Source organism: Oncorhynchus clarkii, chromosome 1 (assembly GCF_045791955.1).
Source record: "Oncorhynchus clarkii lewisi isolate Uvic-CL-2024 chromosome 1, UVic_Ocla_1.0, whole genome shotgun sequence".
Classification (NCBI taxonomy): Eukaryota; Metazoa; Chordata; class Actinopteri; order Salmoniformes; family Salmonidae; genus Oncorhynchus; species Oncorhynchus clarkii.
Window position 1 is genome coordinate 56,219,613 of NC_092147.1, and position 13,063 is coordinate 56,232,675.

The 13,063-nt window shown below is 42.7% G+C and overlaps 1 protein-coding gene across 1 annotated transcript in view; it reads left to right on the top strand.

The window, feature by feature from the left end:
- Positions 1 to 13,063, top strand: part of LOC139409067 (WD repeat domain 11) — a 140,556-nt gene that overhangs the window by 23,250 nt on the left and 104,243 nt on the right. Inside the window, exons 6-9 of the mRNA XM_071153746.1 lie at positions 501 to 669; positions 9,039 to 9,138; positions 11,844 to 12,054; positions 12,135 to 12,235. Of these exons, the coding sequence (XP_071009847.1) occupies positions 501 to 669; positions 9,039 to 9,138; positions 11,844 to 12,054; positions 12,135 to 12,235 (581 nt within the window). The remainder of the gene's footprint in view (positions 1 to 500; positions 670 to 9,038; positions 9,139 to 11,843; positions 12,055 to 12,134; positions 12,236 to 13,063) is intronic.

Consider the following 13,063-nt stretch of genomic DNA (forward strand, 5'->3'; position numbering starts at 1 on the left):
ATAACAATTCTGGCAATGCATTATACTCCACCAGTAAGTAAGTAGCTTTTTCCCAGCCAGAACTGGCCATAGGGCAAGCACACCCCCTGGACATTGAACAGGACACTCATCTATTGCAGGGCCTTTACCCCCAATTCATCTCCTTAATGCCAAGTGCCAAGCAGAGGGGGTCTGATTTTATTTTCAAATCTTTTTTTAAGTCTTATGTCTCGACCAGGGATCAAACCCCCGACCTTTCTATCACAGGGTGGGCACTCAAACCGCAATGCCTCTGAGTTGGTCAAAAACTGCATCATCAGACAGCGTAACACCTGCTGGTTTAAAGTTAGTCAGTCAAGTTAACGACTTGTGTTTCATGAAAACAGAATTAATGGAAGGTACATTCCTATTCAAGTCACTGTTCCATGATGAGCGGATAGGCAGCCATATTGAATGTACCCATTCCAGGAATTAAAATCGGGTATTTAATTATATTTCTATGGGTGTGTTCCTCTCGTCAGAGCGGAGGCTGTGACCCTGAATGCAGACTGCCTGCAGCTGTCCTACCTGCCCTCCAAGAGGAACCACATGCTGCTGCTCTACCCCAGAGAGATCCTCATCCTGGACCTTGAGCTCAGCCAGACCGTGGGTGTGGTGGCCATTGAACGCTCCGGGGTTCCCTTCATTCAGGTGGGACGCAACACACACACACACTCTTCAGTCTCACCTCAACTTACCCTCACCTCAATTAAACCCCTGTGCAATCAGTGTTTTATAGTTTTGTATGGTACTTTACAGTTGAAGTCGGAAGTTTACATACACCTTAGCCAGATACATTTAAACTCAGTTTTTCACAATTCCTGACATTTATTCAGAGTAAAAATTCCCTGTCTTTGGTCAGATAGGATCATCACTTTATTTTAAGAATGTGAAATGTCAGAATAATAGTATAGAATTATTTTATTTCAGCTTTAATTTCTTTCATCACACTCCCAGTGCGTCACAAGTTTACATACACTCAATTATTATTTGGTAGCATTGCCTTTCAATTGTTTAACTTTGGACAAATGTTTCGGATAGCCTTCCACAAGCTTCCCACAATAAGTTGGGTGAATTTTGTCTCATTCCTCCTGACAGAGCTGGTGTAACTGAGTCAGGTGTGTAGGTCTCCTAGCTCGCACACACTTTTTCAGTTCTGCCCACACATTTTCTATAGGATTGAGGTCAGGGCTTTGTGATGGCCACTCCAATACCTTGACTTTGCTGGCCTTACGCTATTTTTCCACAACTTTGGAAGTATGCTTGGGGTCATTGTCCATTTGGAAGACCCATTTGCGACCAAGCTTTAACTTCCTGACTGATGTCTTGAGATGTTGCTTCAATACATCCACATAATTTTCCATCGTCACCTATTTTGTGAAGTGCACCAGTCCCTCCTGCAGCAAAGCACCCCCACAAAATGAATCTGCTTCAGAGTGTAAATGACCCTAAGTTGAGGCAAATATTTATGTACCAGCAGGACAATGACCCCAAGCATACAGCCAAAGCAACGCTGAAATGACTTCAGAACAAGAATGTGAAAGTCCCTGAGAGGCCCAGCCACTCAGAAGAAAATCCTCAAATCCAGATGTGCAAAGCTGATAAAGACACCCAAGATGACTCAATTTAGGCTTTAACGCAACAGAATATAGAGTAAGTCTAGGAGTATTAATACTTTCTATAGGCACTGTACTCATGCATGCACACACAACACAGAGTTGGACCTGCTATGCGTAAACCAACCCCCACCCATAAAATGGAGACCCGAGGACAGTCGCACCATTCCGAAAAGGCCCGTTGAAAAAACAGACCCGAACAGACCTGTGCCGATTCGGATCTGAGAGATACGTTCAGATCTGAGAGTAGAACTAATGAGTGAAAGAGACTTCCAACTAGGTGCTGCCAGCACCATCAATAAAGGAGTGACGTTGGCCAAATTATCCACAGTTATGTGTCCTGTAAAACTTCCTATTACAAAAAAACGATTGGTTGTGTTTCGATGTGCATGTTAAAAATGTTGCAGTCTGTTTTTTTATTTTGCTAAAAATAGTTGTTGGTGCTGTCAGAGATTTAGCCGCAAATGTATCAGGGTATTGCATGCATGTTAGGATCAGGCGTCCACTGTAGGATATATTCATGAAGAGAAGCTTAGGCCTAGAGAGACACCGAAAGAAAGATGGAGATATGCCGGTTGAATGTTCCCGACACCACATACATTTATTTATCCTTGTCAGATAGGCTACTACTGTCATACAGATATAGGCATACTTACTTGCCTTTTTGATTATAGTATTTAAAAAATATATATAAGGATAAGCATTATATTGTTCGATTTTAAAGGAGTAACACTGGTAGGCTTAAAACATCCTTCCTCACCAAGTTCAACTGTCAGTCAGTCAGTGCACCAGTGCACTTACACCTTGATTACACTTACTCGTATTTCATATGTCACAACGATTCATCGATTCATATGCTATGATGCTTGTAAAGTTGTCTCGCGCACCTACAGTGCTGGTCATAAAAAAAAAAAAGCTAGCTAGCTAGCTCATGGATGCAAACAATGTTTTTCCTCAAACATAGCAAAACGACATCTGTTTCAATAGCTATCGTTAACTTGCTAACTTTATATCTGGGTGTCATCTAAAATCACCCTAATTTATAAGACAGTTCTTTTTTGATTAATGGTGGTCGGACCCATCTATGTGAAGCTAGCCACAATAAGGATTCGCCACAATAGTGGACTTTGCGGTTAGCCTTTGTTGGGTTCGACATTTTGAACATTGAGATATTAAATATATGATAGAGAGGAAGCATAGACTCAAAGGACAAAGTTAAGGGTTCTCTGTAGAATGTGTTTGATGGAGGAGAGGAGAGCGACGTGTTAACCATCTGTTTTCCCTATATTATCTGTGGATTAGGTGAAGGAGGGGTTGAGGTCAGCAAATGAGGGGTGAGGTCAGTAAGGGAGCAATCAGGGTAGTATCTGGTTACCTTCTTCCTGATGGGGCATAAACTAAGGATTGGAGAGAGGGAGTGGAGTGTCTTAAGTGGGATATAAGTATCTGGATGGGACAAATGTTGGGTTGTCTGAATTATACCTATACATAACCTTTGGGCAGAATTAAACTTGGTTAAAGCTTCTCTTGTGTCTGGGTTATTTCTTCTGAATTTTAAGAACCTAACGCCTTCAAAATTAAAGTACAGTGCCTTGCGAAAGTATTCGGCCCCCTTGAACTTTGCGACCTTTTGCCACATTTCAGGCTTCAAACATAAAGATATAAAACTGTATTTTTTTGTGAAGAATCAACAACAAGTGAGACACAATCATGAAGTGGAACGACATTTATTGGATATTTCAAACTTTTTTAACAAATCAAAAACTGAAAAATTGGGCGTGCAAAATTATTCAGCCCCCTTAAGTTAATACTTTGTAGCACCACCTTTTGCTGCGATTACAGCTGTAAGTTGCTTGGGGTATGTCTCTATCAGTTTTGCACATCGAGAGACTGACATTTTTTCCCATTCCTCCTTACAAAACAGCCCGAGCTCAGTGAGGTTGGATGGAGAGCATTTGTGAACAGCAGTTTTCAGTTCTTTCCACATTCTCGATTGGATTCAGGTCTGGACTTTGACTTGGCCATTCTAAAACCTGGATATGTTTATTTTTGAACCATTCCATTGTAGATTTTGCTTTATGTTTTGGATCATTGTCTTGTTGGAAGACAAATCTCCGTCCCAGTCTCAGGTCTTTTGCAGACTCCATCAGGTTTTCTTCCAGAATGGTCCTGTATTTAGCTCCATCCATCTTCCCATCAATTTTAACCATCTTCCCTGTCCCTGCTGAAGAAAAGCAGGCCCAGACCATGATGCTGCCACCACCATGTTTGACAGTGGGCATGGTGTGTTCAGGGTGATGAGCTGTGTTGCTTTTACGCCAAACATAACGTTTTGCATTGTTGCCAAAAAGTTCAATTTTGGTTTCATCTGACCAGAGCACCTTCTTCCACATGTTTGGTGTGTCTCCCAGGTGGCTTGTGGCAAACTTTAAACTACAATTTTATGGATATCTTTAAGAAATGGCTTTCTTCTTGCCACTCTTCCATAAAGGCCAGATTTGTGCAATATACGACTGATTGTTGTCATATGGACAGAGTCTCCCACCTCAGCTGTAGATCTCTGCAGTTCATCCAGAGTGATCATGGGCCTCTTGGCTGCAATCTCTGATCAGTCTTCTCCTTGTATGAGCTGAAAGTTTAGAGGGACGGCCAGGTCTTGGTAGATTTGCAGTGGTCTGATACTCCTTCCATTTCAATATTATCGCTTGCACAGTGCTCCTTGGGATGTTTAAAGCTTGGGAAATCTTTTTGTATCCAAATCCGGCTTTAAACTTCTTCACAACAGTATCTCGGACCTGCCTGGTGTGTTCCTTGTTCCTTGTTGTTGATTCTTCACAAAAAAATACAGTTTTATATCTTTATGTTTGAAGCCTGAAATGTGGCAAAAGGTCGCAAAGTTCAAGGGGGCCGAATACTTTCGCAAGGCACTGTATGTCATTGACAGTGATGCAAATTAATACAAATAGTAGAATTATGCCATAATTGAATAGATCATGGTAAACGTTGTTTATAAATGTTGTTATATAAAATCACCAAAAGACAATAATTTGTTAATTTGACAATCTGTTGAAATCACACTGGATGTATTATACTTTAGAATTGCATTGGGGGCATACTTATTTCACTGTACAGCCTTACCCCATGTCATTGATACACAATCCATAGGTATCAGTCTACTCGATGACACCCAGAGAACATTAGCATCATAGCTCTTATTGCGGGACTCTGAAATAACTGTGAATTGAGCCACATTTATTGTCAACATGTGTATTGAACACTATTCTTGGGGAAGAACAATACTGCGTGGATGTTTTGGAGTCTCATAACTCGGAGGTGGGCTTTGGGGAAAACATATATTGGGTATTGAGAAGACTGTTGGCCGATTTCATTGATCCCCAATCCTTAGGTAAAGCTGTACAGTGCAATATGATTGTCAATACACACAATAGGCTGACTGGGGAGTTGATTTCACACAGTCACAGTCCTGCGATAAGAGCTACAACGCCTAATATTTGCATACACTATACAGTTGTGTTCTGTGGGTATCACAGAGTAGACTGATACCCCATTTCATTGCTTCACATTCCAACATTGTTTAACATTATCTAGTCTAAATATGGCATAATTCCACCATTTGTAACTTTCTGCATCACTTTCAAAGAGGCAAATTCCACTATTGTGCCTAATCCTTATTGTGGCTAGCTTCACAATACATAACCCGGTCAGGTCGAGCCTCACTAGCCAGATGAAGCTAGCTGGCTGCTTATAATGTTAGCTTTGGGCAACCCGGTTAAGTAGCTGGCTAGCTATTTATTTTCATGAACTGAAGTTAAATTTCAATAGGCAAACAACAAGTGGCAATCTAGCTAATACTTACTAACAAGGATTCCTAAATCATTGCTAAGAATAGTGAAAATGACTGCCGTTTCTACTGGTCATTGTTTTCAGGCTGGTTGTATTGGTGCTAGCTAGGTACCAAGCTAAAGCTAGCTAGCTACCCCAGAATTTGTATTCGAACAAATAATGCTTTATTACCAACGCGGTATTGTAAACTCATCGTTCGTGGCCGTTGTTTTCTTGTTTGCAGACTGTATAAGTGTATAAAGTCAGGACATCTGCTGTCTCAGCCACTGCCTGACAGCAAGGCAGTACCCCAAGGCTCGATCCCACTCTTCTCAATTTACATCAACAACACTGCTCAAGCAGTAGGAATCTCTCTCATCCATTTATATGCAGTCTTATACTCAGCTGGTCCCTCTGATTTCTTAGTGTCCAACAAGCTTTCTTTGCCTTTAACGTGGTTCTGAACACCTCCAACAAAGGTCTGGTAAGAGTGCCCCTCTTACCGGAGGATGTGGAGCCTTATACAAGTACTTGGGAGTATGGGTAGATGGTACAGTGAGTGTCCTTCTCTCAGCACACATCAAAGATGCAGGCTAAGGTTAAATATAGACTTGGTTTCCTCTATCGTAATCGCTCCTCTTTCATCCCAGCTGTCAAACTAACCCTGATTCAGGTAACCATCCTACCCTTGATAGATTACGGAGACATAACTTCGAGATCGGCAGGCAAGGGTGCTCTCGAGCGGCTAGATGTTCTTTAGCATTCGGCCATCAGATTTTCCACCAATGCTCCTTATAAGACACATCACTGCACTCTATACTACTCTGTAAACTGGTCATCTCTGTATACCCGTCGCAAGACCCACTGGTTGATGCATATTTATTAAACCCTCTTAGGTCCCACACTCTGAGATATCTACTGCAGCCTTCTTTGGAGTGATTTAATCACGCTTCACCATCTGGCAGTTCGATGGACGAATCTGGGTTTGGCGGATGCGGGGAGAACGCTACCTGCCCGATTTGCATAGTGCCAACTGTAAAGTTAGGTGGAGGTGGAATATCGGTCTGGGGCTGTTTTTCATGGTTTCGGCTAGGCCCCTCAGTTCCAGTGAAGGGAATCTTAGCGCTACAGCATACAATGACATTCTTGTGCTTACGTTCCAACATCTGGTGGTGGCTTTTATAGCAGCAAAGGGGGACCAACTCCAAAGTTTGAGACTGATCCAATGAACCATAGCATTTTTGTTCAAAATGTTGTATCAATACTGCCCAAATGTGCCTAATTTGTTTATTAATAACTTTTCATGTAACAAAACTGCACTCTCCTCAAACAATAGCATGGTATTATTTCACTGTAATAGCTACTATAAATTGGACAGTGCAGTTAGATTAACATGAATTTAAGCTTTCTGCCATTATCAGATATGTCTATGACTGGGAAATGTTCTTGTTAGTTACAACCTCATGCTAATCGCATTAGCCTACGTTAGCTCAACCGTCTCGCAGGGGACTTCCCGAACCTGAAGAAGTTCATGCATTTGAGCCAATCAGTTGTGTTGTGACAAGATAGGGGTGGTATACAGAAGATAGCCCTATTTGTTAAAATAAAAAGTCCATATTATGGTAAGAATAGCTCAAATAAGCAAAGAGAAATGACAGTCCATCATTACTTTTAGACATGAAGGTCAGTCAATCCGGACAATTTGAATAACTTTTAAAGTTTCTTCAAGTGTAGTCGCAAAAATCATCAAACGCTATGATGAAACTGGCTCTCATGAGGACAGCCACAGGAAAGGAAGACCCAGAGTTACCTCTGCTGCAGAGGATAAGTTCATTAGAGTTACCAGCCTCAGAAATGGCTTCCCAAATAATTGCTTCAGAGTTCAAGTAACATCAGTAATCTCAACATTTAGCTTTTCAGGGTAGACTGCGTGAAACTACTACTAAATGACGCAAATAAGACTTGCTTGGGCCAAGAAACACAAGCAATGGACATTAGACCAGTTTAAATCTTTCTTTTGGTCTGATGAGTCCAATTTTTACATTTTTGATTTCCAATTGCTGTGTCTTTGTGAGACGCAGAGTAGGTGAACGGATGATATTTACTTGTGTGGTTCCCACTGTGAAGCATGGAGGAAGAGGGGTGGGGTGCTTTGCTGGTGTCACTTTCTGTGATTTATTTATAGTTCAAGGCACACTTAACCAGCATGGCTACCACAGCATTCTGCAGTGACACTCCATCCCATCTGGTTTGGGCTTAGTTGGACTATCATTTGTTTTTCAACAGGACAATGACCCAACACACCTCCAGGCTGTGTAAAGTCAATTTTGACCAAGAAGGGGAGTGATTGAGTGCTGCATCAGATGACCTGGCTTCCACAATCACCCAATCTCAACCCATTTGAAATGGTTTTGGATGAGTTGGATTGCAGAATGAAAGCAGCCGACAAGTGCTCAGCATATGATGGAACTCCTTCACAACTGTTGGAAAATCATTCTAGATTAAGCTGGTTGAGAGAATGCCAAGAGTATGCAAAGCTGTCATCAAGGCAAAGAAAGGGTGGCTACTTTGAAGAAACTAAAATGTAAAAAATCTTTTGATTTAACACTTTTTTGTTGTTGGTTACTATATGATTCCATATGTGTTATTTCATAGTTTAGTTTTCTTCACTTCAGAAAATCGTAAAAATAGAGAAAAACCCTTGAATTACTAGGTGTGTCCAAACTTCTGACTGGTACTGTATGTCCGTCTGTTTGGCTTCAAAAGTGTGTAGCCTACACTGTACACATTTCAGTACAGCAGCCCAGCCCAAGTCACAGGGCAGTAGTAGAGGAGCAGCCCTTACTCAGCCTTTGAGGCTCTGTCCATCAGTTGCAGGGTTCTCGCTAAGTGTTGTAAAGCGCTTGTCACAGCCAATTTGCATGAGTGATGATACAGCTGCAGCGAAGAAGGCTCTGAGTCCAGCCTGGACTGTGGTAGAGTATAGGGAGCCAGGGACACACACTAAGACACACACACACACGCACAACCACACTGTCATTAGAGATAGTTACACATTCACACTTACCCAGTCATACTCCAATAAAGACACAATATGCTGAATCCCCAACCAATCCCTTTTCTCTTCCACTTCCCCCCGGCCCTCCGTTTGTGCATTAAAACGCACCTCTTCCATATGTAGTGATGTCCCAAAGCTAAGGGGGTGAAATCATCTAGTTCGTAGGGGATAATGAGACCCTCTGATAGCCACTTCGACCAAGCTTATTGATCCCTCTGTGGCTAAATTGGTAGAGCATGTCACTTGCAACGTCATGAGCATGGGTTGGATTACCGCTGGGAGCACCCATATAAAAACAATCATGCACACATGACTAAGTTGCTTTGGTTAAAAGTATCTGCTTGATGGCATATTATATTATCCCTTCACCGCTCTTGTCGTCACCCTCTGATAGTGATAACAGAGGGACTTCCAAGCGAGTTGCTTGAGGCTATGGGCTAGTTTGGGATTGGGGGATATTTTCACCCAATCACATCATTCTCTGTTCTACTTCCTTTATCCAGGTGATCCCCTGTGCCCAAAGAGATGCTCTCTTCTGTCTCCACGAGAACGGCTGCATCACTCTGAGGGTGTGTCGCTCCACAACTGCACCCGACGAATCAGGCAAGCACCCCTCTACTGTCACTCACACAGTCAGTCAATCTTCTCTCAAAAACAAGAACTCCTCTATCTCTGTCACTCATTTGTTCCATTCATCCATCTTCTCTCAAAAAGAACTAATCTACTCTCACACTCTCTGTCCATCAAATCAAATCAAATGTATTTATATAGCCCTTCGTACATCAGCTGATATCTCAAAGTGCTGTACAGAAACCCAGCCTAAAACCCCAAACAGCAAGCAATGCAGGTGTAGAAGCACGGTGGCTAGGAAAAACTCCCTAGAAAGGCCAAAACCTAGGAAGAAACCTAGAGAGGAACCAGGCTATGTGGGGTGGCCAGTCCTCTTCTGGCTGTGCCGGGTGGAGATTATAACAGAACATGGCCAAGATGTTCAAATGTTCATAAATGACCAGCATGGTCGAATAATAATAAGGCAGAACAGTTGAAACTGGAGCAGCAGCACGGCCAGGTGGACTGGGGACAGCAAGGAGTCATCATGTCAGGTAGTCCTGGGGCATGGTCCTGGGGCCAACCCAGACAGGATGACCACATCAGTGAATCAACCCACTCAGGTGACGCACCCCCTCCAGGGACGGCATGAGAGAGCCCCAGTAAGCCAGTGACTCAGCCCCTGTAATAGGGTTAGAGGCAGAGAATCCCAGTGGAAAGAGGGGAACCGGCCAGGCAGAGACAGCAAAGGCGGTTCGTTGCTCCAGAGCCTTTCCGTTCACCTTCCCACTCCTGGGCCACTCAATCATATGACCCACTGAAGAGATGAGTCTTCAGTAAAGACTTAAAGGTTGAGACCGAGTTTGCGTCTCTGACATGGGTAGGCAGACCGTTCCATAAAAATGGAGCTCTATAGGAGAAAGCCCTGCCTCCAGCTGTTTGCTTAGAAATTCTAGGGACAATTAGGAGGCCTGCGTCTTGTGACCGTAGCGTACGTGTAGGTATGTACGGCAGGACCAAATCAAAGATATAGGTAGGAGCAAGCCCATGTAATGCTTTGTAGGTTAGCAGTAAAACCTTGAAATCAGCCCTTGCTTTGACAGGAAGCCAGTGTAGAGAGGCTAGCACTGGAGTAATATGATCAATTTTTTTGGTTCTAGTCAGGATTCTAGCAGCCGTATTTAGCACTAACTGAAGTTTATTTAGTGCTTTATCCGGGTAGCCGGAAAGTAGAGCATTGCAGTAGTCTAACCTAGAAGTGACAAAAGCATGGATTAATTTTTCTGCATCATTTTTGGACAGAAAGTTTCTGATTTTTGCAATGTTACGTAGATGGAAAAAAGCTGTCCTTGAAATGGTCTTGATATATTCTTCAAAAGAGAGATCAGGGTCCAGAGTAACGCCGAGGTCCTTCACAGTTTTATTTGAGACAACTGTACAACCATTAAGATTAATTGTCAGATTCAACAGAAGATCTCTTTGTTTCTTGGGACCTAGAACAAGCATCTCTGTTTTGTCCGAGTTTAAAAGTAGAAAGTTTGCAGCCATCCACTTCCTTATGTCTGAAACACATGCTTCTAGCAAGGGCAATTTTGGGGCTTCACCATGTTTCATTGAAATGTACAGCCGTGTGTCATCCGCATAGCAGTGAAAGTTAACATTATGTTTTCGAATAACATCCCCAAGAGGTAAAATATATAGTGAAAACAATAGTGGTCCTAAAACGGAACCTTGAGGAGCACCGAAATTTACAGTTGATTTGTCAGAGGACAAACCATTCACAGAGACAAACTGATATCTTTCCGACAGATAAGATCTAAACCAGGCCAGAACTTGTCCGTGTAGACCAATTTGGGTTTCCAATCTCTCCAAAAGAATGTGGTGATCGATGGTATCAAAAACAGCACTAAGGTCTAGGAGCACGAGGACAGATGTAGAGCCTCGGTCCGATGCCATTAAAATGTCATTTACCACCTTCACAAGTGCCGTCTCAGTGCTATGATGGGGTCTAAAACCAGACTGAAGCATTTCGTATACATTGTTTGTCTTCAGGAAGGCAGTGAGTTGCTGCGCAACAGACTTTTCTAAAAATTTTGAGAGGAATGGAAGATTCGATATAGGCCGATAGTTTTTAAAAATATTTTCTGGGTCAAGGTTTGGCTTTTTCAAGAGGCTTTATTACTGCCACTTTAAGTGAGTTTGGTACACATCCGGTGGATAGAGAGCCGTTTATTATGTTCAACATAGGAGGGCCAAGCACAGGAAGCAGCTCTTTCAGTATTTTAGTTGGAATAGGGTCCAGTGTGCAGCTTGAAGGTTTAGAGGCCATGATTATTTTCATCATTGTGTCAAGAGATATAGTACTAAAACACTTGAGCGTCTCTCTTGATCCTAGGTCCTGGCAGAGTTGTGCAGACTCAGGACAACTGAGCTTTGAAGGAATACGCAGATTTAAAGAGGAGTCCGTAATTTGCTTTCTAATAATCATAATATTTTCCTCAAAGCTGTCCATCTGTCAATCACTCCTCCATTCATTCATCCATCTAGCAGTCTAGACTGCAGTAAATAACCCAAAACTCTTGCACGTCAATGGACTATATATTTTCACATTCTTTTTATTCTCTGTTAGTGAGAAGTGTTGATGACCCTGAAAGCTGGGAGTCAATTGCGTTATCTTTCTCCCCCCAATTTCTTTCTTTCTCTCTCCTTCTCCCTCCTACACTCTCCGTCTCATTATGTGTGTGTGTGTGTGTGTGTAGTAGCTGCGTCAGACCCAGAGCAGAGTGTCCAGGAGCTGGTGTATGACCTGCGTTCCCAGTGTGATGCCATCAGGGTCACCAAGACCGTGCGACCTTACCGCATGGTCATCTGTCCGGTCAATGAGAACAACGCCGCCCTGACGGTCAGCGACGGCCGTGTCATGTTGTGGGAGCTCAAAGCCCACGTGTCCAAGCCTACGGTCAACCCTAGGTGTGTATACATACATACATACATACACACACTCTTTGAACATGTTTTGTTTAGTTATAATGATTCCCTTCCTCCCTCAGCTCGGGTTTGTCCCCCCTCTACGCTCCTGTGGCATTCTGTGGTTCACCACTGGGTCAGAACCAGAAGAAGATTCAGGACCTGTCTCTTAACACCATGATCGGTACGCATATCTCATCTCAACTAGACACACCTGGGGCATGTTCATTAGGACAAACCATAGAAAAATGTTTTGTAATTGAAAATGAGCATTTCTTATTGGACAAGTTCAGATAGAATCTCCCTGTTTTGGACCATTTCCTTTCTTTTTGTGCCTAATGAGCACAACACATGGCTGGGCTCTTGTATTCACTCAACACAGAAATCAAATCAATACATTCAGGTCATGCTTCTAATCTATGACTTATAAATCATCTTATCGCGTACACAGTACAATAGTGTGTTCAAGGCAGCAATCACCGCTCTCAATTCTCTTGAAAAACGAATAATTCGAGATGAGGCAAGTCTTAGAATCTTTTCAGAAGACCAACAATAAAGAATCCAAACACCGGCTGTGTGCCAGGGCCCTTTAGACATCCTTCATTGCAGTTTGCCTGAGCCGTGTGCACTCTTAGCCCCGAGGCGACCATTATCTCTCCCCCTTCTGTCATTTCTTGTTTCTCATCAACCCTGATTCGCTGACTACTGCTCGCACTGAAAACCCCAGCAAACGAGATCTTGTGGGTGGATGTTACTTTTCTCACCTTTCTCTCTTTCTATCCATCTGTCCTTATTATATTTCTTGCTTTATCTCTATCTGTTGCTCTCTCCATCTCTCTCTCTCTCTCTCTTACTCCCCTCCCTCTATCACTTTCTCCCTCCCTCTGACTAGCTATGCTTGTAGACATCTAAATGCGGACATTGTGTTGTGCTCTTTAGATTTGAGACATAATGAAGCAGCTAATAAAGAATACTAGTGTGTACATGTGGATGAGCGGTGGGAGATTCAATG